Below are 27912 nucleotides of genomic sequence, written 5' to 3'. Positions count from 1 at the left end.
CTTGACCCCCCCCCCCCTGCTTGTTGAGGTAATACATAGTGGTTGTATTACCGTCTATCAGCAACGAGGTGGTCTGGAAGGACGGATGAAAGGCCTTCAACGCCAGGTACACGGCTCTGAGTTCCAGGAAATTGATGTGGTGCGTCGACTCCAACGGGGACCACTTTCCTTGTATCTGTAATTCTCCGGAGTGCGCTCCCCAACCTTGGAGAGACGCATCCGTCACGATAGTCGTCTCGGGAATGTCCTTGTGGAAGGGAACCCCCCTGAGGAGATTCTCCGCCTACCACCACCATTTCAGAGACTGAAGAGCATGTAGAGACAGCCGGATCTTGTCGTCCCAAGAACCTGTTCTCTGATCCTATTGATCCTCCAAGCACTCCTGCAGTGGTCGCATGTGCAGGCGTGCGTGCGGCGTGAGGAAGATACAGGAGGCCATCGACCCCAGCGGCAAAGACACCTTCCTCACTGTCGCTGATGAAGCGGCCATGAGGTCCTGAGCCTTCCGAAGGAGCGATAACCGTCTTTCCTCCGAAGGAGACACGCTTGCTGACCGTGTATCAATGGAGGCCCCCCCCCCCGCCCCCCCCCCCCCCCCAAGTACTGTATGCACTGGACCGGAGTCGGGACAGATTTGGACATGTTGACGTGTAACCCCAGCTTGTTCAAGAGAACGCACGTCCTCCGGAAGTGCGCCTGCGCTTCCGAAAAAGATGAGGCCTTGATCAACCAGTCGTCCAGGTACGGGTAGACAAACACCTTGTTCCTTCGTAGGTGCGCCGCTACCACTGCCATGCACTTCGAGAAGGTCCTTGGGGCAGACTTTAGCCCGAATGGCAGTACTGTGTATTGATAATGATTGGCGCAGACTTGGAACCGCAGGAACTTCCTGTGTTTCCGTGCAATGGGCACATGGAAGTACGCATCTTGTGGGTCTATGGCACAGAGCCAGTCTCCCTGTTGCAGCTGAGGGTAAATCTGATGCAACGACAGCATGCAAAACTTCTCTGCGAATCCATTTGTTTGCTTGCCGCAAATCCAGAATGGGCCTGAACTCGTTCTTCTTGCGAACCAGGAAGAAATGAGAGTACAGACCTCTTCCCCTTTGAGACAGAGGTACGTCTTCCACCGCCTTTTTACTTAACAGGATGTCTGCCTCCGCCTGGAGCTCTCGCAGTTGATACCGCGAGCTTACCGGGGGAATCGCTGGAGGCGGCCTGATGAATCGAAGACTGTATCCATTGCAAACAATATTCAGCACCCACTTGTCCCGAGTAATTTTTCTCCACTCTGCCGGAAAAAATTGAATGCTTCCCCCCACTGGAGTGGGTAACTGTTGCAGGGGGAAGTAAATTCTCAAGGCCGCGACCCGGCCGAGCCCTTGGTAGCCGGAGCGGACTGCTGGCCCCCTCTACCCTTCTGGCGTTTCTGGAAGGGTTTACGGAGCTGCTGCTGCTGTCCCGAGGCCTGCCCACGTCCTCTGCCCGCAGACCCGAACCGTCTCTGGAAGGGGCGTTTCTTCTTTTCTGGCTTCTCCAAACCGACAGCAGTCAGGGTCTCCGCTTTCATGCGGGCCATCTCGTCGTCCGCATGCTGCCTGAACCGGGTTTCCCCCGAGAAAGGCAGATTGGCCACTCTCTACCGAGCCTCCGGCTTGAGCGAGGTAAGGCGAAGCCACGCGTGCCGCCGTTGGTGGACTCCATGACAGTACCCATGCGCCGCAAGCAGGGACACATCCGCTGCCGCACTGATCACCTGGTTTGAGACCAGCATCCCCTCGCGCAGAGTCTCCAAGAAGTCTTCCCTCTTGTCACGAGGGACTAGCTCCGCATACTGCTGGAGAGTCTCCCACAGGGCCCGGTCGTAACGCCCCAACAGGGCCCCGGCACTTGCCGCCTTCATGGTGGTGGCAGCCGTACCACAGACCTTCCTGCCCGCCGAAGCCAGCCAGCGGCTTTCCTTGTCGGGCGGAACTGTCGATGAGGGGGTGGTAGCATGCTGCTTCCTTGCCGCCGTCACAATGACTGCATCCGGCTAAGGGTCCGTCCTCAAAAAGGTCGGGTCCGAGTCAGATTCTTCTTCATAAGCCGGGAGGGGGCGGATTTCGTCACTGCCGGAGTGAGGAACAACTCCATAGCTGGCTCCACCAGTCCCGGCACGAGAGGCAACAGGGGGCGAGACAGGTGCTTCTTGTGCAGCGTCTCGAATATCACGGACGTCGTAGGTGTCGGTACCGTCACCGTGATTCCCAACTTGGCTGTACCTCTCAGCAGTACCTCCTGGAAGGAGACCAGATTGTCAACCGGCGACACCCTCGTCCCGGGTGAGTCCGACAGCGGCGGTGAGAAGTCCCTGGCCGATGATAGAGTGCGCGATCTGGATCTGCGCCTCCTGCGGCGCCGTCTCGATGTGGAGGACGAACGCCCACGGCTCCGCGATCTCCCTCTCCGTCCGGAGCGGGAGCGCGATCTTCCTGGCTTCGGTCTGTTCGCTGGCCTCGCCGACCGTGGCTTACCCTGGCGCCGCGGCTGAGGAGTTCCCTGCGGCGGATACCTGGGCAATGAGACCGATCGCGTCGGAACCGGTGGTGGGCCCGAAGGCCTGCGAGGCGGAATCGGAGGAGGAGGAGGAGGAGGAGTTGGCGGTGGTGTCGGAGGCGGCGTATATACCACTGAGTACCCCAAGCCCGGGGACTCAGTCGAGGGACTCCTGGTGTCCGGTTGCCCCCTGCGCCCCCTCGACAGCAAACGCCCCCCTCGACGGCGAACGCCCCCCCCCCTCGACGGCGAACGCCCCCGACGGAGACCTCCCCTCGACGGTGAGCGCCGACGCCGGGCCTGATAGACGTCGATGCCTCGACGGAGACGTTGACGGCATCGACGCCGACGATGCCGAAGTCATCGACGGCGGTCCGATCAGTTCCCTCGAAGTCGATTCTCCCCAGAGCCCTGGGGGGACGGTGAACACACCGTGGTCATCCCTCGACGCCTTAGTCGACGTAATTGACGCTGGTGGAGAGTGGGGGCGTTTGTCTTCCTGCCCCTGGGGAGCCCCCCAGAGGCCTCAGCATGGGCAGAATTAGCCCCTCCTGACCCACCTTGTGCCTTCAGCCTTCTGTCCTCCAGGACTTGGAGCCTGATCTTCATTCTTTCCCTCAGGGTCCTGGCTGAGAACGAGTGGCAGATATCACTCTTCAGGCACATGGGACTGGGGAAGGCAGCCTATACACACCTTGTGTGGATCTGACTTAGCCTTCTTTCTGTCGCACTCTGGGCACTTGTCGAACAAGCCAGGCATGTTGACAGCACCAGAACACTAAACACTTGAAAAATTGACAAAAAACACCAATAAACCCCTGAAAAGGGAGAGCTCAATGCTCCAGGGTCCTGCTAGCAGGAGCCGGAAAAAAGAACTGAAAGTAAAAGGGACCTGCTGTGCATTCTGGGATACTGGAAAAGTTCTGGAAAGTTCTTAAAGGCACAGTATCCTGTTCTGAGCCACATAATGGCAGCCTATGGGGCTTGTCTGTCCATTCCTTCCTCTCTATCATTCCAGAGGCTTTTGCTGGAAGAGGCAGGTTTCTTTCTCTATGGAAAAAGCTGGACAGGCAGTGCTGTTAGTGGTTGCTGTTGGAATTCTTTCTAGTTGAAGTACTGGACAGTGTAGCCTGTGAATATAGGCTGCATTATCTGTCTTTGAAATTCTCTCTTAAGCGTGGATGCAGGTCTGCATGACTTGACAACTTAAGAGATTCTTTTTATTGCTTCGGGGTCCGCGCACATGGGCGGGACTATTCACTAGATTATGACTATACACAGAGATTCCCTACTACAGAACACAGACCACAAAATACGCAATGCCATAGGCCTCAAGATACACCCTACTGCTGAGATCCAAATAGGAGAAAAGTGGGCTAGAGGTGATTAGTTCCCGTGCGGTAGGGGATCACACCTGGCAATCCAGGATAGACTGTTCCACTGAGGGCTCATTTATCTCCACTCGAGCTAAAAGCCCATATAGTAGCTGGATTTACATCTGCCAAGTGCTCGCCTCCAATAGGTGGTTCAGAAAAAGGATCACTGACAAATCTGCATTGCATGACTGAAAAAAGTGAAAGTAATGTATTCCCTGTCCATGAGCCAGCGGAATTTTCCTATAGTAATCTCCAGGAACAGACTTTGTTTGACCAAGTAGTCTTTCCACTTGTGCTTCCCTTGAGATGTTCCATCTTGGACGTACCTGGAGTGGGTTCCTCCCTTGTGAGTCTTTAATCTCCAAACTATCACTACAATCATGTCAGTTATTCCGCCTCATCCTTTTTCTTTGGGCATGGTAGCGCAGTCTCTAGTTCAATAGGCAGGGGCAGTGGTTGTGAAACCATCTCCTGGCAGAGGCACAGGAGGAGCAACTGGCTGCGACTTGGCAAGCATGAAAGTCTAGCATCATTTTCCGACTGGCAAGCTGCATTCAGACTACAGTTGGGATGTGCATGTCTATTAATAATATAGCCTGTTCAGGCAAAATAAGTTATAGGGTATTATCCCTTCCCAAGAAAGGAAATCCGCGATTACCAATGATTTCCCAATCCAACAGCTGAACAATTCAAGTTTGTAAGACTGGTGAAGTCAGAAAATTTAGAAAACTAGAGCCCAGAACAACCTTAACAGGACTTCAACCATGCATGCATCTACGGTTTCATATGACCCAGCTTGTCTTTGTGTAATTTCTGCCTTCTAGTTGTATTTGCATCATTAAAATCAGGCCAAAAACCACACATGAAAAAAATAATTAGGGCAACGGATGAGACCGTTAAATATTATAAAAGAGCACCATAAATCAAGTTAAGGCCAAAAGGCCTACTGTAATAAGGCATGAGGGGTATTGTGAGGGAATGAGGGGAGGGATGTCTTAACGACTGAATTTGCTAATATTTCAGAATCACAGCCAATCTCATGCACGGCAGAAATATTTGTAAGATCCAACGGTAAATCCCTCACAAGAACAAGGACATAAAGGATCCATCCCAAAAGTAAGCATTAGGCAACCGAATGAAAACTGGTTTATTAAAAGGAAAAAAAGTAGTGTGTGATAATTCCATATTCTTATTTCTCAAACGTAGCGGTTTAGCAGCCGTACGTACCCCTTGGAAGTGCTATTGACAAAACAATAGCTTCACACTACAACACCATGCTTGGACGTTCTGTCGGTATCTGTTCCGAACATTACACCAGAGACCATTCCTACAAGGAGGATACCAACCTTCTGCACTTAATGGCAGATCTCGAAATCGGTCCATGAAAGGATCTTCCTTCCTCCGATACAAATCTTCATAACGCATTAATCTATCCAAAACCTCATCACGCCTGGAAAACAAAATATGGACATACTGATGGACTTGGGACGACAAAATTCACAGGTTAGGTAAACTGCTCATTGTGCAAAAAAAATTTATATATTAATAGCAACTTCAACCAACTTTGTGAATCACACAATCACCAGTGTTTAAACCACATTTCAATCTTACGCAGCAGTAGGTTGCGCATGTAAAAACACAAATTAGGCATTTGTTTTGTTTCCACCAACATAAGTACAAATTGGCTTTTCAAAAAAGGTAAATAGATCCACAACGAAAAATTTGTTTTCAAGCTATGTTTTTTGCTAAGCAACCGGTTTATTAGTGTCAACGACAGCCACCACTGAAGAAGGTCACTGCAAATGTTATATGCAAAACTAAAACAGTACTCCTTTAGAGGAGGTAAACTTGCAGCAAACATGCCTAAACAACGCTTTAGAAATAACTATTAACCAGTTCATAGACTTTTGCAAATTTTGCCCATTATTTTCAAAGTGAAAGATAAACTGATCGTAACTAAGCCATAAGGATTTGACTTCAAAGGTTCTATGTTCCTTCACAAAGACCGTAGAAAAGATTTGTATGTCCTGTATATTAGCCACAATGGCTTATAACCTTTCTGAATTTATTGCATTGAGAAATACCGGTTAAAACAAAAGCAACGCCACCACCATCCTTGCAGTGTTTTTCGTTTGACTTTAACTGCTTTGAGTCCATAGCTACTGATGCCAAAGCAATTCAGCGAGCAGCTTTAATCTCAAACGAGTAATCCCAACAGCATAATTAGGCATTAACGGCCATATAGATGTCTGCTTGTGCTTTCACTGGGTTATATGCCCCGATTTAGAGGCTATAGTAGTGCCTACCACAAAAGGGAGCTCTACCATTCATGTTTACACTTAGTGTCCAGCCTGATGGTATCCAGACTAAACGTGTGCAGAGCAATCCACCAGAAGTTGTGAGCTTGTCTGCAAGATCAGCAGGGTTGTAGGTCGTGATGACCTTGCAAATGACTAGGCTAGTTTTGAAGATGGTGCAGGATGGTAAAGGGAGTCAATGAAGGGGGTTGATGTGAACATCTCTTCAAGCCCAGGATGTACCGAGCATCAGCATGTAGGATTCCCTTGAGGCGGACCTATGAGGAGTCTGGGAGGTCATAGGGCAGGGCATTACCACAATACAGGTGTGAGGAAGACAGCGTAACTTCAGTTCTGAAGTCGCTGTCAGAAATAAACTACTTCACCTTCTTAAAAAAGAAACTGAACTAGAATGAAGCTATGTTTTTAGGTTTTTGCCTTTGCCAATGTGTTTGAGGGCGAGACTGGTGTGCAGTGTGAATTTAAGTGTCATGGCATTCAATAAAAGAAGGGGTTCCAAGAAGTTAAAGTTCATGAGCCAGGTGTGCTGGACTTTCAGGTCTAAAGGAGGCGAGGCAGTGTTTGAGGTGTTCCATGTATTGGAGCAGAAGACTTTCAAGTAGAGTGGTTTCTTTTTGGCTATTGGTGAGTTTTGAAGCTGTTATCTGTGATTAGAGCCCCCAAGGGTTTCAATAGAGGTTGAAGATTAGAGACTGGATGGGCCTATGTGAACAAATTGGTTTTGGCTGGAAAGGAAGGAGGAGAACCTGTGAGGGAAACAGCCAGGAAGAGTTGGTAAGTGATGGGTCGGTGACTGCAGAAGTCATAGGGCCTAGAGTAGATTTCTTCAAGTGTGGGAGGAGATTCGATGAAAGGGGAGGATAAAACATGACCTTCCTTGCCTTACCCTACTACTCTTCGAAAACATTTTTTTCAAACCCACTCAGTACAGTACTCACTCCTGCTTTCCTCCTAGAGGGGTAGAACAAATTGAGCCAGAAGCACTGGAAAAGAAGTTCACAGCAGCTGTGTCAAGAAAATGTGTCAGTGGAGTGTCAGTAACGTGGAATCTTACTCAACAGAACTTCACTTCTTTTCTAAACACTTTGTTAAAAGACTGTACAGAAAACAGAACGAGAGTGTCCATTATAGGTTTTAAGGGCCAAGTAATATATCTAACTACTGGACAAGGCTGTGATATTAGGATTGTCACAAGAGGACGCGTTTACGGACATGGCTTTGTCTGCATATTATTTTTACTTTCATGTATGTTTCATAGCTCATGTAAAGTGATACGGTCCTGAACATTCTAGGAGAAACAGAACCTGAAGCAGGAGATCAAACCCGCCAGTCAGTAACAAAGTAGGAGTTTGCGCATTGAGACATCTCCAGTCTGTCCTCCTTGCCTCCTCTGGATTGGAGACTCGCATTTATGATCACTTGAGAAATTACTGTGATGAGGCTCAACATTTTTATTTTTACTTATTGGTTTTGGAAATACCCTCTAGGGGAAGCTGAAGAAACGAGTGTCAGAATAAAAAAAAATTTAAAAAAACCTGGAAGAATCTAGTTTGAGATCCTTTCTAAACTTTTAACAAGTCCTAGATAGTAGCTCATTAGTAAGGGAATCACTGGGAGGTTTTCAAAAGAAACTAACTGTATGAGCCAATCCAGGACAAGAATGCAAACTACCTTAAGATGCATTGTCCTTTGTTTGCTTTTGATCTAGCCCCACACACAGCCTTTTTGTTTAGTAGGGGTTAAAACTACATTAAGATTTTTTTTTTTTTTAAATATAAACTTGCTACACTGTACTCACCCTACAGATAAATTGAAATGTGCACATCAGATCTGGAAAAAAATTCAATATGCCTTTGAAGATACCAAAGTACACCAAACACTAGCCAACTTGTACATTCAAGAACACAGTTGCCAGTCTACATTATGGCTCAAACACCCAGCACTGCTCACAAAATCCATTACAGTGGCCTTCTGCAAAATATCGCTGCACCAATAGGAGATTGGCAAAGTAATCATGAGAGAATACAATATCTATGGTACTTCGGATTTACAAAATGTCGAACTTTGGTAGAACATTCGTCACCATTTGATTTTTACAGTTGTGTGCACCCTCGTCACAACATATGCAAGCTTTTAAATACAGCAAATACCCAAAAAAGTTGAAATTCATTTCAGCAAATTGTCCTTCTGCAACACATCACAAAACTGGTAGACCTTAACATTTAAGCAAAGAAGCTAGGACTGAGTGATTGAAATGTAAGTGCACAATATGCTCAGTCGCACTAAGATCGGGATGTTTGGGTTTCAATGTAGCTCCCACAAACACAGTATATATAACCATACCTGAAAAGGGGGTCCTGTGGCACTCTCAGATCCCGAAATCTATCAAAAAGTGGGTCTCTCAGCTCGTGAGGGACACGTAGGTCACGCATATCAAGAGGGTTCCTAAGACTCTGCAGGCTCCTCATGTCTCTTATATCTCTATGGTCAATTAGGTCTCTGGGATCCCGAAGGTCTCGGCCATCTCTAGGATCATGGAGGTCTCGCAACTCTCTACCACCACGAATATCTCTAGCATCTCTTCTTGGGCTGGTACGTAGAGGTGATCGATCCCGTCTATCATCACGGCCATCTCCAAACGCATTTGGAGCTCTGAGTAAGCACCCAAAAAAGAAAAGAAGAAAAAAAAGGAACATTAAATAAGGGAAGACAATTACTACTTTTACTGGCACAGACATCCAAGTGAAACCTACCTTTCCTGCCAGACAAAAGATTTAAAATGGCAGGAACATCCCAAACGGCTGAAACGATGGCCTAACATACAGCTCATAACAGCCATTAGAAAACTTAATTGTCGTTCATAAAGAAAAATAAAACAGGAAAAATCAAGTGTAAATAAAACCGGGGACAGTCATGGTAGTTGAGATTTTTGCAACAAAACAAACTCTAGATATATTCTAAGGCCACATTTGTCAATTATGTGGTTCAAATGTATTGTTAGAATGAGGTCTTGATCCATTCAGTGCTTACAAGTCAGAGCATAAATGAAAAGAGTGGATAAAAGCCAAAGTACTCCCCAAGCCACACAAAAAAAGTGAAAGCACAACCCAGGAGAACATTAATTTCAGGGCACTCAACATGACGAAGCTGATTAACAGTTCTGGGTTCACGGAATACCCAGTCTACAAGAGCAAGAATGTAGGATTCACGAGCATTAACAGTTTTGAAAATCAGTGGAGCAATTGTACACCCAATATTCAATAACAGACCTGCCCAAGGTAACTCATGCTGCATGTTCACACATGACCAAGACCTGACAGGCACATCAAGATGTGTAGGTGTATGTAGGCACACACAAGTACTTAACTTGCCCAGAACATCGGATCTAGATTTCAACCTGAAGACTGAACTCATTATTTTAACGGGGTTGCCATAAAACGTGGCTTAGTCATCATTTCAGTACATTAATCCTATCAGCAAACCACGGGTCCAGAACATTGGAACAGGCCCTCACCCTAAATCGCAGGGATCCCAGAAGGTAATTGAGGTCACGTGGAAGATTCGACTGCTTTTAGTCAAGTATCTAATAACGTGGTAATGGGAGGTAAATGCAGCAACCGAGATTCATTTCATTATCACAGTTCTGTGATGACACAAGGCCCTCTTCGTAACCGATATCTACAATCGGACAAAGATAGTAGGTCATGTGAAGAGAAAAAAAAAAAAACACAGCCAAGGGGCATGTGATCATTGTTCTTAAAATCATATCAACGATTGTGGGAGGACTGCAGCAGGTCACTTAATAGACGCATTTCATCAGGTTTTAAGTCTTGTACTTTTAAATCAAAACTCCACAATAACCTCGAGTATGGAGTCATGCAACTATAAAAACATCTAGAATACACTAGAAGACGGGAACATTAAGCCCTTACCTCAAACTCGCATCTGCTATCAGAGGCTTGCAGCTGGGAAATTAAAAGCGTACCTTGCCACTTGTACCACAGCAATCACTGACCTCTAACTGAAACAGTATTGCAATGTTTAAATGAGGCCCGATGCAGAGGATTACTGCACGCTGTAATCCTATCCCAGGCCTAACAAGTTAAAGAATCGATGCAGAATATCGCAGCGCATCATTTTCTACTACAAATCAAAGGGCCAATGCAGTGAATTGACCTAGGGGCATGCATAAATTAGTGTACGTTCATAGCTGGTCAGCGCAGCTCATAATTCCTACAACATCCTCGGATCTAAAAAAACAAACAGACTGCAGGTCAATCTTTAAAAGGTATGCACTGCAGTACATTCGCACAAGCAAATCGTACACCTTAAATTACAGGTGGGAAAGAGTTAGTGGAATGTACTTATTAAAGTACAGCATGCCATTTCTAAACGGTCAGTCAATTAGGACAATAGTTTGACCGAAAATGTATACCATGTAATTTTATTTTTATTTTACGGAGTTTTATATAGCGCGAACTTGACCCGACGATTGTAATTGTTTCTAAACTATAGATCTACAAAAATAGACAGTATGCAGCCCAAACCAGAACAGATTATCCAATAAATTGCAGTATGCAGCCAAGCTTCCATAATGGAAGTTTGACTAAGTCACTTTGTTTGATGTAGACTGAAAATGTGGAGAGAAAAAATGTGAGCCGACGGCGATATCTCGTGGTACCCAATGGTTTAAGTGTAGTTTGATCGTGACCAACGCCGGACAAGATTATGAAAGTGCTGTGTACTGTGTTCATAATTTAAGAGGTTTGTTTTTTTAGCTTAAATAATAAATGTAAAAAAGGGCCGTTTGGTAGGAACAAAAGAAGCACGTAAATAGATACGGGACAGCAGTCGAGCGTTGTAGTCCACTAGATGCGTCCAAATTCAGAAATAAATAGTACCCCAAAACTTTTTGGGGCGGAGTTACAATTCCAAAAGGAGAAGATTAAAAATGACGGGAGGAAACGTGAGTGCATGGCGTGGTTCGCGCAATGTGGGGATATCCTGAAAAATTGCTTATTGTTAAAGAACACCAGCTTTGGCAAACTGCATCCATTTGGGACAAGTCATGTGGCCTAGAAGGATGCTGGTAAAAACAAAAACAGCTAAAAACACAATGCTCAGATACATACAGGTTTCCTATATAAACTGCGAATCTTGCACAGTCATTACTGACACCATTTTATTGTAAAGATAACCTCTGAAATGAATGTTCAAATGATGACAGCATTTGGAAGACGACCGAGGTATTTAAAATCTAGTAGGTAGGTGCGTGTCGAAGGTGAAATGTGATTCGCACTGTGGTTAAACACGAATGCAGGAAAGATTTTTCAAAATACGGAAATAATTCAGATCCCTACTGGATATGCAATTGACAAGGCGGTTAGAATCCAAAGCGTTAAGTGATCAGCTTCCAGCGTTTCTCCGTCAATATTTTGCCGATACGGACTGCTTAACAGGGATAAAAAACAGACGAGGGAAATGGAGTAACATCTGAACACGGTTTTTTTTAGTCAGGAGATTTTAACCAACCATCCGTCTGTAAATCCTTTCATCCCTCTAGGAATCCCAATAGCTACTGTCAGGTGGATTGGGGACGTGGGAAACGTTCTGTAGTCATGGCTAGGTAGGCTGGTATGCCAAAGTCCGGCGGCGACTCAATGCTTCACGGTACTTTACCTTCGCGGTGGGCTGGACCTGGCAGGAGTCTTATTCGCATTTCTTCTTTCTGCTGCCATATTAACATCTGAAAAGAACAATCAACCCATCCAATTCAATTCAATGCTACGGAAATAAAACAAGATTGTAAAAACATCATTGGGAAAACAGACTTTAAAGAATGGAACAAATAAAACGCAAGAGGCAAAGAAACACACTCACGCATGGCTGACTTATAGTTTTAATTCTACTACTTAGAAAATAAAAACATCCTTAGATATGTTTCTTCAGAAGAATCTTATTCCGTTTTCGGAAATCACAGCAGGCAGACATCCTTCCACAATAGCTCTTTTTTGTGAGGGGGGGTCGGGCAGGTTACAGAGCAATGCACAAAGCGGTAAAAGAACCACCATTCAAAAAACACTATCCTAGATGTAGTATACGGGTGAAGGAAGTTTCACCCACGGGTTCCTACACATGCAATGAGCCTGTTCTTCTAAGCTTTAAAGCCACGGAACGCAAAAGGAATGATACCCAAAAGCAGAAACTTTTATTGGGCACCCCTTACCACGAGTGTAACTGACAAAAAGCGCTGTAGAGAAAGAAAAAAAATTAAAAAGGTGTCGGGGGTGATCCGAATTGAATCTAGTTACATAAGTCAGCAGAAAACCGAGGGAAGCCTCAAGTCGTCAGCCGAGAAAAAGCCGATAAAAACGTATCACTCCGGGCACCACCTATTTTTTTTTAGCAGGGATTTTCAGTACCTTTCTAGAGACCTGCTCTGTCTGCAGGCATTGCAAAACGGGTATTAAGGAAACGGTCACCAAGGACCCACAACAAGCATCAATGCAGCCATGAAGACAGTAGCAGATAAGAGGACAGGAAGGCCTACCTGCACTGAATTCTACATGGTGTATGGTCAGGGGCACAACATGCAACTAGTGTACAATTAAGTAATGTACAAACTACCTCGGGCGTCCTACTGGAAGATAAGTTTTATTGCAAGTGGCAGTTTCATTTGTATACATAAGAATTTCCTAAAAAAAAATAGGTATGGATTTCATAGTTTGTGAAAATTTGCAAATATGGGCATCCGCGAAGTAGAAAATATAATTTAATAATGTATTTCATGTTCGGGGGCTACAACATTTGTGATAGATGAGAGGAGATGGTACCGCTTTCTAGATTTTACGTATTCCCTCCTGTACAGAAGTAAGAAAAACCGCGGACACAATAAGCATAGGTAAAAAGAAAAATGATACCGGTGGGGCAAAAACGTCAATTAGCAGACGATTAAATTGTTTATCAAGCAAAGAAAACACTCAATATGTGCAAAAATGATCCTAGAAGCAAAGCATTGCAAGTAACAAAAACTCCACCCAAAATTGTAAAATTCTTTTTGGAAAATCAAACAAGAAAATCCCACCGAGATCTGCCAACCGTTAAAAGCGCAACGCACAAGTGCAAACAACTTGCACTAAGTGGGACAAGGCCACGGTAGTATTAACATGCGTTCGCAGACTGCTGTATTGTTTTCAGCGCCACAAGTCGGGGTTTGTACAAGTTAACCTTACCTAATTTATGCCCTTTTAACTGACGACCATTCTCACCCTCCACGGCAGCCTGGGCATCTTCAGGACGTTCAAACTGCACGAACCCAAAGCCACGGAGCATGTTGTGTGCTGGAAAAGGTAACAGCAGGGCAAGAACAGTTACATCTCCAGGACAGCACTGTCCACCCGGCATGTCACAATCTAAAATGGACCACAGAGAACTATGCTCATCCCAACTGGCCCACATTAAAGTGAGCATACAAGCAGCTCACTTTAAACAGCTGCTTGATCCACTACGTAACACAGTAGTGTACCATGGATTTGGTCTACAGCCAAGGTCGGAAGAAAGAGCTAGATAATGCAGAGTGTGAGAGCGTGTGCGTTGTAGCGTGTGTTGTATGTAGCCTGTGTGTGTTAATACCAAAACGTATCTGGTGAGAAATTAGCAAAACGAACTCTACATAGAAGAAACAGAGGTGATTTGCTAGTTCTAGCACACATTGTTTTAATATCAATTGTTTTGTGTCAATAAAAAGAAACGTTTTCTTCTTTTGATGTTAGAAGCCAGCGTCTTTAACCACCTCTTGGTGTCTTTCAGTCACTTGGCTACAAATGAGGCACCTTGTGAAATTACCTTTTTAATCCATAATAAACGGGAATAAGAAAACAGTAATTGACATATGTCCTCTAGTGAATTTGGGCCACAGCAGGGTGTCTACGGAAGAAAAGGTATTGGAGACGTTTAGGTGGACCAGCTGGAAACAGATTTGCTTGGCAAAAAAAAAAAACCCCACCCATCAATATAGACTTGAAGTCAAAACGCACAGAGCTAGTGGTAGCAAACGGATCCAAAAAACTGTGTAAAATACTTTCCAATCAATTTTTTAATGCCCTGAAGACTGTGGTTCATTACCCATGCATTAAAGTAAGTGTTCAGATGAGGGAAGGGGAAGATAATTGCATTACATATTCAAAGTCAAAAGGTGTGAGTGACCCCAAGTGCCTCATTTGAAGTGACGCAAAACAAACTTTACAAGATTAATCTATAAGCAGAACAATTGTCATATTGCTTCTTGCTCATAAAAGACATAAAAATTAAATACTAACCAACGATCTTGCCATATTTGGAAAACATTTCTTCCAACTCTTGGGGAGTCATTTGGAATGTGGGCAAATTGCCGACAAAAATCCTCCTTTCTAAATCCTTGGGTTTATTGCTGATTAGTTTGTCCTGGCCACCTGCCCCCTTGCTTCTTGCAGCAGCCATGATGCTGTTCCGGTCCAAACGTAACTTCGCAAAAAAGAAAAACGGCCAAGTATATCATTTCATGTGCATAAAGAAACGCAGGTAAATTTAAGTGAAAGTTAACGCAACTGCAGGCTCAATTAACACGGATTTTGAGCGCCAGAAAGCAATCAGCCAAGCGTTACTGATTCGCATGCGCAAGTCGTATCTGCATAATGAATCAAGGAGTAAACGAGACGTTTGATCCAACAGTGGAACCCGCAATATTATGCACTTGTTGGGCTGAAGCCATAGGATGGCCTTAGCCAAGGGAAAAAGACGCAGCAGGAAAATTGGCTTTCCTATTGAAAAATCGCTTTGAAAAAGCACAAATTAGTTCCTAAACGTACCTGAACCATTGAGCAATTAATACCACACACGGTAGTGCTAAATATAATTTTTGTAAAACAGCGCATTGTAAATATGACAATTAACCGTATTTTCGTAGAAATCTTAGCGAAAGATTTCCACGTGAAATCCGGAGGAAAAGATACAAGACCCATTAAAAAGTGAGACTCACAGTAACCCCCCACTCCCCCTAAAACAACGTAGAGGCAAAACGAAGACTGTTTAACATTTATGCATTGCAGTACAACTTTACCTGCTGTGCGCTATAAAAGTGCTTTTAACACAACATACCCTCCCTTATGCTAGTATTCCGATTTGTGCGTGCCTTTCCCTTTTTCTGCTTTGTTGTGCTGGGCCTTCTTGTCCAAGCGCCGGGACGCCCCTTAGCTGGGGCAGCTGTGCGCTATAAAAGTGCTTTTAACATAACATAACAAATCACCCTTCATCTCAGATCTCACGTGAACAGAAATGCCGATTTAACGTTTAATCGGGAGTTACTCAGCTGTAGATTACTCCACTATTTAAAGTTTCAAACGCATGTTTTTAAAGGAAAACGTTACTCACCTGTAAAATTCAGTATACATCTTGTGTTGTAGTAGATACACGAAATAGCAGACTACAGCCACAAGGTTTTGGGTTCGGAATATTCCAAATGGTTTATCTTTGTTCTTTTTGGGACAAGCATTTGAGTGACTCGAGAACACGTTCCCTGAATAGCTACTTGCCCCCCCCCCCCCTGGAATAGTGGTTTGTGTTTGAAATAAGTGAGTGACCTCAATGTGCAAGCTTTACTATTTGTCTTGCCCCAGGGAGGGTCACGTGAATCTCCAACAGAAGCTGCAGACGAACGGTTAAAAACAAATAACCCTTAAGTGTGCGCGATCTATAAATTATATTTTTTAATGTGGATACCAGAAAGGAGCTAAATATGAAGTTTTTTAAACCATCTGCCGGACGTGTGCTTCTTTTCTGGTATGTCTGGATATACCATATCATCTTGTGAACTTGTGGACGAGAGTCAGTAAATGGGATATTCCCTAAATGCACCACTGTAGCTCCCCATGGCAGTGAAATACGGACATGGCTTATTCTTTTAAGGGTTAGCTTCATCTTTGAAAAACAAACCTGAACGCATCTAACCTCCCAGAAATACTATCTTTACACTGCGTTGGCTCAACTGGGCTGTGCAAGGGCAACAAAAAGCGTTTTTTTTTTTTTTAATGGAGAAAAGCAATCTTTAAACTATCAAGTGTGGTTCTTCAACCGAATGCCAATATCTTACCTACTTTGCGCAGTGATGTTACTACCACTTAGAATTCTATCTATATCACCTTCCATTTCAACTTCGAGTATGTACAAGTGCAATAGTTCGAAAGATGTTCTGAAGTTCCAATATGGTACTGGGTTGTATTTTTGTGGGAAAATTCTAAGAATACCTTTATAATCCGCATCATCAAATGGATGCATGTTGTCCATTTTTTTTTTTTTTTAAACGGGCAGATTTGGCTGTCGATTCAATTTACTGTCAAAATTGGGCCCGTGTAACGCATAGAAGGATACTTAATGTCAGTCTTAAAACGAGGCTTGCAAATCAAGTATGATAACGATTACAATAGTTTGCAAAATGTCCACTCTACTGCTTAAACTGCTCTTGCTGTCAGACGTTGCATTTTTTTTTTTTGAGTTTACACGTTTGGGAAAGAGTATTATTCCCCGTATTGCTAGGATTACTTACCGGTAATCCCCATTACTCTTAGTCTTACTCGTCCTCGACCCAGTCATCACTAATGAGGTATTCCACAAGACAGGAAACAAAACAGGAAACGCTTTTTAGGCTCCACCCACCCTCCCATCAGGGGCTACAAGAACCTAGCCAACCAAAAGCACATCCTGACATACCAAGCAACAAAGGCCTGATCAGGGAGGGCGGGAAGTATGACTGGGTAGAGGACGAGTAGGACTAAGAGTAATGGGGATTACCGGTAAGTAATCATAGCATTACCTCTACGTCCCTCGCCCCAGTCATCACTAAGGAGGCATACCAAAGCACCCCCGGCAACAGGCCTTTGGTAAACCACACAGAGAACAGAGACCGAACACAAAGAGGTGTGAAGCAAAATAAATTTTATTGAAAAACACAGAATCAGGGAGGTGGAACAACCTCCACAGCACGCAACACACCACTATCAAAATTGGGCCGGTCAGACAGAGCACAATTCAGGAGATAGTGCCTCACAAAAGTAGACTCAGAGGCCCACGTCCCAGCCAGACAGATATCAAGGGAAACCCCATGAAAAGCAGCCCAGGAAGCAGAAACACCCCTAGTGGAACGGGCCTGAACACCAGAAGGGCAAGGCAAACCAGAGCCCTGATAAGCCAAAGAAATAACAGACTTGATCCAGCGACCCAGAGTAAGCCGAGACGCAGCCTTACCCCGACAAGCCAAACCAAAAGTTACAAAAATGGAGTCCGAAGAACAGAACCCCGCAGACCGGGCAACAAAGGGACAAAGCACGCCGCACATCCAAAGAGTGAAGCAACAACTCAGAAGGAGAAGGACAGAAAGAAGGAAGAATCAACTCCTGAGAGCAAGAAAAACGAGAACTAATCTTGGGAACAAAACCAGGATCCAAAGAAAGGACCACCGCGTCATCCAAGAAGCGTATAAAGGGAGGAGAACAACGTAAGGCAGTGAGTTCACCCAACCGCCGGGCAGAAGTCACAGCAACCAAAAACGCCACCTTAAAAGAGAGGAACTTAAGGTCCACCGACTCCAAGGGCTCAAAAGGAGCAGACTGCAGAGCACCCAAGACCAAAGAGAGATCCCAAGGAGGAACCGGAGAGCGCGAAGGAGAGAACAGAGAGAAACTCCGAAACAAACGGGAAACCAACAAACCATCCGAAGGAAGAGAATCAGGATCCCGGAAAGCAGCCCACTGCCCCCTCAGAGTAGATAAAGTGTACTTCTTCTGAAAGCCATCCAAGAAAAACTGCAGAATGGAAGCGATAGGACAAGACAGGAGAGAGACCAAACCCCGAACACCAGGAGGAGAAAGAAGCCCAATGCTTAGAGTAGGAGGACATAGTGGAACCCCTGCATCACAGTGATGAGGTTATCAGGCAAACCCCAGACCCCAAGCGACAACCGTTCAACCTCCAAGGTGAGAGGGACCAGAAGCGGAGGGGGACCTCAGGGGAGATGGATAACGTGGAAGAATCCAAGGAGGGCCCACCGCCAGGCTCAACAACAACGGGAACCAGGACCTCCGCGGCCAGTGAGGCAAGACCGCCACCACCCGGGCACCCACCCTCTGGACCTTCAGCAAGAAGGCAGGAATCAGGGGAAAGGGAAGGAAGGCGCACAGCAACCAAGGGGGCCACCGAAGAGGCAGCGACTCCACACCCCCCCCCCCCCCCCCAAGCACCCAACTCCGGGGTCAGAGAACAAAACAGGGGAAGTTGAGCATCCGCCCGGGGGGCAAACAAGTACAGCTGGGGAGTCCCGAACCTCCGACAGATCAACCGGAACACCCTGGGTGAGATACACAGGGAGAGGGAAGATGGAAACCTGCGACTCAACGCGTCCGCCACCACATTGTCCACCCCCGGATATGTTGAGCAGAGAGAGCTAGAAGATGACACTCCGCCCAACCTGCAATTGTACAGGCCACCAAATTCAAGGAAGGGCTGCGAGTACTGCCCTGGTGGTTGATGTAAGCCACAGTCACGGAGTTGTCAGACCTCACCAGGACATTGCACCACAGCAGACGTGAGTGGAAGAAACGAAGAGCCCTGGCCACAGCAGACAGTTCCCTCCAATTGGACGAGCGGCGGGACTCCACCCGTAGCCAACGAGCCAGAACAGACCACAGCCCCAGCGTGGACCCCAACCGGACGCACTGGCATCCGTTGTCAACACCAAAGGAGGCGGCAGGTGAATCCACATCCCTTTCAAGAGATTTGCGGAATCCAGCCACCACTGGAGAGCCGACACCGGCACAGACTGAGCATAGTCCCGAATCGGAAATGGCACCCAACGCTGAACATGCCACAGCAGAGGCCAAAGATGAACCCTGGCCCAGGGCACCGTGAAGACAATAGCGGCCATATGACCCTGAACCTCGAGCCACGGAAGAAGGGGGGCTGCAGCCTGGGAACAACAAGTTCCGCAACAGGCACTGAAGACGTCAAATCCGTGAATCCGGCAGGAACACCATGCCCAGGCTAGAGTCGAAGACGGCCCCAATGAAAGGCAGTCGAGTAGCAGGAAGGAGCTGGCACTTCGGAAAGTTCACCAGAAACCCATGACTTTCTAGCGTAAGGATGGTCATGGATAGGTGCTGAGACATGACCGCCGGGGAAGGAGCCTGGAGCAGCCAATCGTCCAGGTAGGGGAACACCGACACCCCCTGGAGGTGAAGGGCCACCAAAGGAGCAACCACCTTGGTGAACACACGGGGAGCGGACCGGAGACCAAATGGAAGGACACAGAACTGCCAATGACGACCCTCCAGGCAAACATCTGATCCTCCCGAGCCACCGGCACATGAACTTAGGCGTCCTGGTGATCCAGAGTAGCAAACACCCAGCCGGCCTGAATCAGAGGAACCACCTGCTGCAAAGTCTCCATCTTCAACGGGATCTTCCTCACAAACAGGTTCAGACTCCGGAGATTGATGACAATCCGAAACCCTCCTGTGACTTTCGGAACTAGGAAAACAATCGAATAGGTCCCCAGACCCCACTCCAACTGGGGAACGGGAACAATCGAGTCCTTCAAAAACAGAGCCTGAACACCGTCCCTCAAGGACTGGCGACGGGAGCAGCACATGGGAGTCGGAGTCCGCACCACACCTGAGGGAGGAGGAGGGGACAGGAACTTGATCAGATACCCCCGGTCCAGGACATCCAGCACCCACTGATCGGAGGTAGACAGACGCCAAGCTGTAAGGAACAACCTCAATCTCCCACCAACAGCGGGCGCCACTCCAGCGGGACCCATGACCGGAGAGGCATAGTCAGGAACGCTGCGGCCCAGGACCAGCATCACGAGGAGGCTTCTTCTGGAACTTCCGAGGGAAACTACGATCAGCACCACGAGAACCTTTAAAGGAGGACTGCTGAAACCTGGAAGGCTGGCGAAAGGTCTTGGCCTGAGAAAAGGAAAAATCCTTACGGGAAGGCTGCCTTCAGAAGGAAAAAGAATGTTTGCGCTCCTTGAACACCTTATGCAGCCTATCTTCAAGAGCGTCCCCAAAGAGACGAGGGCCGGTAAAGGGCAAACGCAAAGCCATGGACCTCTGGGCGGCATCAGTATTCCAACCCTTGAACTTTCTACGAGCAGCGATAAGAGGAACCACAAGACAGCACGGAAGCACGCACAGAATCTAAAGCAATATCCAAAAGGAATTCAACCTGAGATCCATCGAATCCGGACAGCAGCCACCCTCCGGCATAGTCGACAACAAAGTCTTAAAGTCAGTCAAGAGAGATTGAGCGACATAAGCACCATAGACACCAGAACGGATGGCCAGGTGAGAACCAGCATAGGACTTGCGTAAAGCAGAGTCAATCTTCTTATCCACTCCACCGCAAAGAATGTTATCAGCCATGGAAGGACGACCAACCAAACTAGCGACAAGGGAGGCCACATGCACAGACTCAGGAAAAAACTCCATGTCCTGCAAAGGGTAAAGCTTCGACATGAAGCGCGGCAACATAATATGATCAGGGTCCTTCCACTCAATTCAAGAGCACACCCATCACAAACGGATGAATAGGAAGTGAAGTCGCAACATGCTTCCGAAACTGCGGCAGAACAGCATCCGACAAAGTACTAGCCACAGCGTCATCCGGAAACCCCATGTTCTCACGTACATGAGAAAGTAAGCCCGGCAACAGTTCCCTGGAGATATACTTCTCCTTCAGATCCACTGCACCCAAAGAAGCGTCAGAGGACCCAGAAGAGGAAATGTCAGAATAAAGGGCCGCACCCCCACCAGAACGACTTCCAGCAGATTTCTTGGAGGACTACAGGTCAGACAAAGTCTCCAAAATCAGACGCTTCAACCGGTCCTCATCCAACCAGGGACGTTTCCCCGCAGGGGCAGGATCCCCACTGTCTGGAGGGGAAGAGGACACAGGAGACACATGCCTCCGCTTCCTATGATGTTTCCCCATAAAAATCATCAGCGAGCAGAGAAACAGCAAGTAATCCAGCAAGACCCACACGGTAGCAGAGAAGCAGAGTAACGACCAACCCCCTCCTTATGTAGATAAAGAACAAAGACAAAGCGCGCCCCCCCCCCCCCCCCAGCAGAACTCGAAAGTGAGGCAAAAGGGGGCGTGGCCAGGATCACTGAAAATAAGTCAGTGCGCGGCCGCCGAAGGCAGAACAGCACCCTGCAGCGCAAACGGAGCCCACCCAGGCGCCACGACCACCGCCGTCAGAAAGAGGGGGCACTCGGCCCCCAACCAGAGTGCCCCAAAGAAAACAGAACACGGAGCGCCCGGACCCTATCCTGGGCGCTCCAACGGAAGGCGGGCCAAGAAATGCACAGAGCGCCCGGACCCCATCCCGGGCGCTCCAACGGAAGACGGTAAATCAAACACCTGAGCGCACAGACCGCACACCAGGCGCTCAACAAAGGCCCCGCCCGAGGCAGCTGAAAAGAGAACCCGGAAATGGAGCCCACGGAGCGCCCGGACCCCAAATCGGGCGCTCCTCTAGCGAAATCACCGCCTGAACCAAAAAACAACAGGGAGCACCCGGACCCCAATACGGGCACTCCAACCTCGCAGGAAAGCGGGAAAACAACCAAACCTTCCAAGGAGAGTGAAGGAGCAGCAGGAGCAGGAACCACAGGAAGCCAGCACAGCAGGACCAGCAACCAGGAACCCGAAGAGTCCAGGAAGCCCAGCAGCCCGACACAATGAAGTCCCACGGAGGTCCAGCAGCGGTCCCAAAGCCCAGCAGAGGAGGACACCACAGGACAACAGGAACTCGAAGCAGGTAAGTGCCCGGCACCTACCCCAGCGTCCCAGTCAGGTCCACCAACAGGATGTGCTTTTGGTTGGCTAGGTTCTTATAGCCCCCGACGGGAGGGTGGGTGGAGCCTAAAAAGCGTTTCCTGTCTTGTGGAATACCTCATTAGTGATGACTGGGACGAGGGACGTAGAGGTAATGGACGGTTGGGAGCTGCGGTAATGCAATAACGGTTTAAACTTTAAACTCTTTAGTAACACTAGCAGATTATTGAAAATCCACTGATCAGAGTAAATCTCCCCAGACTTGTGGAATAAGCTACAGGTATTAGAGATGTGTGGTTTAGAGTAACAAGGGTGTGGAGTCGCTTGCCTTGGATCTAACATTTCCCCGAAAGTGTGCCCAGTTACCTGCAGAGCTCGTCTAAACTGCTGTTGCCAGGTAGTTGGCACGATTGGTGCCGTTGTATTTAGCCTGTGACATAAGAATGTTCTATTATACTACCGGCAAAGTTGAATTTGGAGTCACTTATTTTACAGTTTACCTTCTTTATATTTTTCCAGCATCTCAAACACCTACAGGCTGAAAAGATGGTTTCAACAAAAGATATATTTACAGGATATGTTGAACTGCTGGTCTACTAAGACGGAAGACAAGTGGTAATCTCTCCATCAGTACCGGGGTCCATCTAGAGTACAAAAATTATCGCCGGTTTAGCGGCAGAAAACTGCTGCCACACGGCGATAATGGGCTTGATAATATGCTCTATGGACTTTTCATAGAAGCCCATGTTCTGGTGTGAACATGGGCTTCTATGGGAATTCTCCAGGGCATATCATCAAGCCCATTATCGCCGGTTTAGCGGCAGTTTTCTGCCGCTATACCAGCGATAATGTTAACGCCGTCCTTGACAATATGCCCCTTGGGTTCTTCTCCTGGAGCTCTCTCCCCGTAAAGGTGAGAGGCCTTATCCCGCTAAATGAATTAAAGACATGGTGGTGGTTATCAATTTAGTTAAAACTTAAACTGGTTGTTTCCCCACGTTCAATGCCTTGCAAGCCACCCTTACCACCTGGAGCCTTGTCAGAAAAAAGACGGCAAGACATTGCAAGAAAACGCCTCTCAAATACCTATGCTTCAACTGCCTTCTCTATTTCATGGTCTTGAAAACAGCACTGGTAAAATACCTCTGAAACCGATAGTGAAAACAAATAGGATATGGAGTGCAGTCTGTACTTGTGTATTTTGGGTGTCTTGTTTAGTAACCAAGTCATTTGATGTACGACTGAGACAGAAACAAAGACTTTGAAGGAAAAGAAACTTCAGAATGCCCAAAACATCAATGGAAGGGGTAGGATGCAAAGCATATGTATCTACAACACAAGCGGTAAACTCGTTGCATACTCAATGTGGTATACCTTTCCGTTGCCAGTCCTCTTACCCAGAGGATCTTACATTTTTTTTTTTACCTGCCAATCAATGATGTAACCTCAACCCAGGCCAATGGAAACATGGATTGTTCCCAACCAGAGATTCTCAAATATGAATTTGCAGCACTTGTCATACACACCATTCTAACTCCATAACCTGTATTAACCAAAACATTTTCTGGATCAAAGTTGTAAGTCACCGAGCAACGCCACAACTGACAGAAAAGGTTACCTTACCATCATTTTGCTGCTGACTGATGGACTGGATGTATTTAAATGGGTCACAAATTTGATTGTGCAATAAATAACCACCAGTTCCGAGGCTGTAAGGTAGCCTATCGGCAGCTGGAAAACAAAACCTTAAACACCTTCCAAGTAATTTAATTATGGTGGCAAGAAGGATGTATTCTAGGATATCTAAGTAGGACTGAGTTCCAGAGGCGTTATTTAGTGAGGGCACAATGTCAAAACTGAATGCCAATTTAGAACTTTACTGTAACGAGCAGAATGAGATGCATATTTTATTGTAATTAGTGTAAACGTGTAGCTGCATTTTCTGAATAGTTCAGAATTTCACATTTTACACAATCGGTTTTACTATAGAAAATGGAGAAAGGCGCCCAGCTCCACCAAAGGAAAACAAAACTTCGAACTGCGAACAACATTTTTAAAAGGAAGAAGCTGAACGTGTTAGGTTTCACTCTTAAGAAACACCATTTTGGGGGCAGTCGAGCCTGATGCACAAGTGGTGGAATAGATGGTTTACATTTGCCAAAGAGCGTATTGTATTACGTGCCTTTAATTATACGATGGGCACCAATACCTAAGTTTCTTAACCGCTTGATCAGCGAACCCGCACAATTTGGTTCCAGTCTTCATACACTTATCTCCACCCCAATTTCCCCATACTAAAGGGTTTCCTATTAAAGATGCCCATGTCTTCCCTCAATTATCAACTGATGCTATATTGGCTTTATACTATTCACATTAGAAAGATTTAATGACAGACCATCAGGTCTCGAAATCCTAAAATGTAGTAACAATTTCAGATATTGATATCAACAACCACAGATCATTCTATGCACAAGTGCCAAAATTCCCAAATGGTGGCCATTATCCGCAGCTGATGGTACAGGCTTTCTCATTCAAATAGGTAGCCATATAGCCTAAAGCTGCGTGCCCCTGCTGCAACTGACACGTTAGGCTCATTGTATTGTGAATGTATCTAAAAGACATACAAAGGCTCAATAATGCTCTTTGGATAATAAGCAGGGAAACACCTGTTGGATGCAACTGTCTACTTATAAAGCAACATACATACAAATGCAAACAAAAGAGAAAAGCACTCTTATAGACACATTAGGAAAAAGAACGTCCTTTAGAGACTCAAATTAAAACATGAAATCCCAAGTAAGAGTCAGAAGTCGGAGTTGCATCAAATCCAAATCAATATATGTAGACATAATACAAGCATGTTTTGAAGACAACAGTTCTTTATTGGCTTCAACATTAAAAGTAAAGGAGAAGGGCACAGCTAACACGTTTAGTTCAGAAAAATTGGGACTTCTTCAGGGCTGTTAAAAACACAAAATGTAGGAGCACATACAATACAAAATGAAAACATTATTTACACATTAGACCAACAAATACAGAAACAGGATAAAAACACCCATATACCAAACATTAAAATACATATCACTGGTTTCCACATTTCAATTTCTGAAAGCTTTCAAAAGAAAACATTGTGGTGCAAACAAACATTAATACAAACATACCACTGTGTGCAAGAAAAATAGAATCATTAGGCACCAAAAGCAGAAAAAAAACAGTGTGATGTCTTAACGAGGCCACGTTTTAATATGCGAAGCAAATTAAACTGAATACAGACCCAATTTTTTGGGACGAAACGCGTTGGCTGTGTCCTTACCCGTTACTATTAAAGTTGAAGCAAAGGAATAAAAAACTACCATCTTCAAAACATGCTTTTATTGTGATGCCTACATATATCGTTTTGAATTTGATGTAACTTATTTCTGACTCTTGGGACTTCATGTTTAAATTTAAGTCTCTATTAGACTATCTTTTCCTAAAGTGTCTATAGGAGAGCTTCTCTTTTGTGTTTGTGTCTTGCGCAATTATTGGGGCGGGTTGGCGCTGGGAGTGAGCACCCCTTCAATTGGGAACGGTACAGTATGGCGACTGTCACTGTTAGAAAGTCACCCTTTCTGGTCTGTTCACCCCCATGTTCATGCTGAATGGAAATGGTGGTAGCGGACTGTCCTGGGTTCTGCTAGTCAGGCCCAGTGCTATGTTAAACACAAAAACACACATTGAGGTACACTTATAACTGGCATGACTTACCCAACAAGTCCTTAGTAGATAGTAGGACAAGGGGGATAAAGACTACCTAGAAGATCCTAGTATATAATAGGGACAGGCAGTTTAGAGACCAGCAGCCTTTGTTGCACTTGCATGTGTGCAATACTGAGAGCCTGAGGCAATTTTAAAAGTAGCCCTGCTTTTACAAGTACCTGTCAATGCAAGTTTGACTTTGTGGTGTTATGGGCACTTTAAATGTGATAATGCCCCTTGTTAGGTCTCGCCTTGGCAAGCAGCCGGTAATTTCTCCTGCCACTTGCCATTGGCTTAGTGTTGTTCTTACCTTTGTTTTCAGTGGATGTTGATGTCCAACTGACTTCCGTGTAGTCCAGAAGCAGCGGCCACCAACTAGTTTTAGTCCGCACTGTTCGGACTTTTCGTTGGTCTTGTGCATCGCTGCCTGACCTAAACATGGCAGCGGCGCATGCGTAAGGAGCCGGTGTGCGCAAGGGGTGGGCAAGCGCATGCTGCTTGTTAACTTCATTGGCGAGCGTGGCTCTTGCTTCATTGGCACCTCACTCTGCATTTAGATCCCGCCGGGTTTGGCCCAGAGGCAGTAAGAGTGTCTCGTGACTTGAGTCTGCACCATCGGATCCAGGATGGAGATGGGTGAAATTGCCTGTGTGTGAGGGGATTAGTAGGCCTTTCACTCATGGCCCAACAATCAGGCTTCGGTTCCTCACTCCACTGCTCCCTGGGTCTTTTCCAGAGTTTAAATGGAATGGCTCCGCTTCTCTCTGCACAGCGCGCTGAACGGGCTATTATGTGTGGCGTTTTTAATTAGGATTGCCCTTAAACTGCCACATAACTCAGAATAGAGGAGTCTTGCGGACAAGAATAATTTCCGTGTGTTTGCTGTTCGCATGCCCACACTGCCCTTCTGCACGCCGGCATTTTCACTCCTTGTAGGAGATGTGCAGTGCGAGGTCGCGCAGTTTATTAGTGGGTGTCATTTCAAGCACGCTGTATATTTTGTTTCTTTTTTGGATGGGACAGGGTGGCAGACGAGGACAGTTCTCACGTGACTGGCTTGCGGTTTCGGAAGATGTGATTTTTCTATGCGCAAATGGCCCAAATTAAGAACAAGACACCGAGCAGGCAAAGTGAGGAGAATTCTTATTTCGTGTGATGTGCTCCTCCATCGCCTGACACTGCCAGCGGGCTTGAGTACACCAAGACCATGGCCCTTCAAAGACTAGCCCCTGCTGTTCCCCCCTAGTCTGTGATCCGGAAACTTAAAGCCCGCAGGCATGCGGTCCGCTTCAAATACGCGCCTTGCTGAGAGGAGGCAGGTGCACACCGCTACTCTCAGCACAGTCTTGACAGACTGTCATCTCCAGAAGAGCAGTCTCGCGACCCCCAGCATTCATGGCCACCTGCGTGAAGCTGAGCACCGGGGCTCTCATGCCAGCACTGGGGCTGGGCACGTGGCAGGTAAGGTGGGGGTAGGTACAGGCAGAAGGTCAGAAGCTAGGATGTGATTGCTTGGGTGCCCAGTTGGATATGATCAGGGCTTTAAGAGGAATGGGGGGAAAAAAAACTGGGGTCTCGCAAAAGCGTGTGGCCGATGTAATTAACGGCGTGATTAAAACACGCCTGCTAAGAAATCTGTACTAAGCATTGTGCGCCGCCCGACTACGTTTGCTGCTTCTGTCATTTTATCCAGATAAATGATACAAGTAACGTTTCACCCAGAAGAAGCCAGGACTATCGGCTTTGCCAGTGGTTAGTTGCATAAACTAAATAAGCAAAATTGAAAAAGCTACAGTTCTGAAATAATCTTAACTAAAAGGATAGTCATTGACGTTGCATCAAAGGCACTGAATGTGACAATGTGCCTGCAATAGATTTGGACCCTTTGGACGGAGCGTGTACAGGGAAAGGGGGGGGCTGATGGTAGGCTGGCAAATTGAAATTCATACAACCTCCATTGATGTCAAACCGCAGTATTTCATGATTAATGTGCATGAAATGCCAACATAGTGTGCACACTGCACTGATCACTACAAAAAACATGCAATCTGTGATCATGGCTGTACTGCT

General features: G+C 46.4%; 1 protein-coding gene across 2 annotated transcripts in view; it reads right to left on the bottom strand.

The window, feature by feature from the left end:
- The window catches only part of NCOA5 (nuclear receptor coactivator 5), an 81311-nt gene that overhangs the window by 45388 nt on the left and 8011 nt on the right, over nt 1–27912 (bottom strand). Inside the window, exons 2-6 of one of the 2 annotated variants that reach the window (XM_085619357.1) lie at nt 14550–14733; nt 13464–13571; nt 11911–11977; nt 8575–8883; nt 5260–5363 (exon numbers count right to left, since the gene is read on the bottom strand). In XM_085619357.1, coding sequence (XP_085475483.1) covers nt 5260–5363; nt 8575–8883; nt 11911–11977; nt 13464–13571; nt 14550–14709 — 748 coding nt within the window. In that variant the 5' untranslated portion in view covers nt 14710–14733. The remainder of the gene's footprint in view (nt 1–5259; nt 5364–8574; nt 8884–11910; nt 11978–13463; nt 13572–14549; nt 14734–27912) is intronic. The other variant, XM_085619358.1, reaches the window with a different exon arrangement.

Source organism: Triturus cristatus, chromosome 7, assembly GCF_964204655.1.
Source record: "Triturus cristatus chromosome 7, aTriCri1.1, whole genome shotgun sequence".
NCBI classification, from domain to species: Eukaryota; Metazoa; Chordata; class Amphibia; order Caudata; family Salamandridae; genus Triturus; species Triturus cristatus.
The sequence above is the reverse complement of the archived record's forward strand: the minus strand, read 5'-3'. Positions and strand labels throughout refer to the sequence as shown.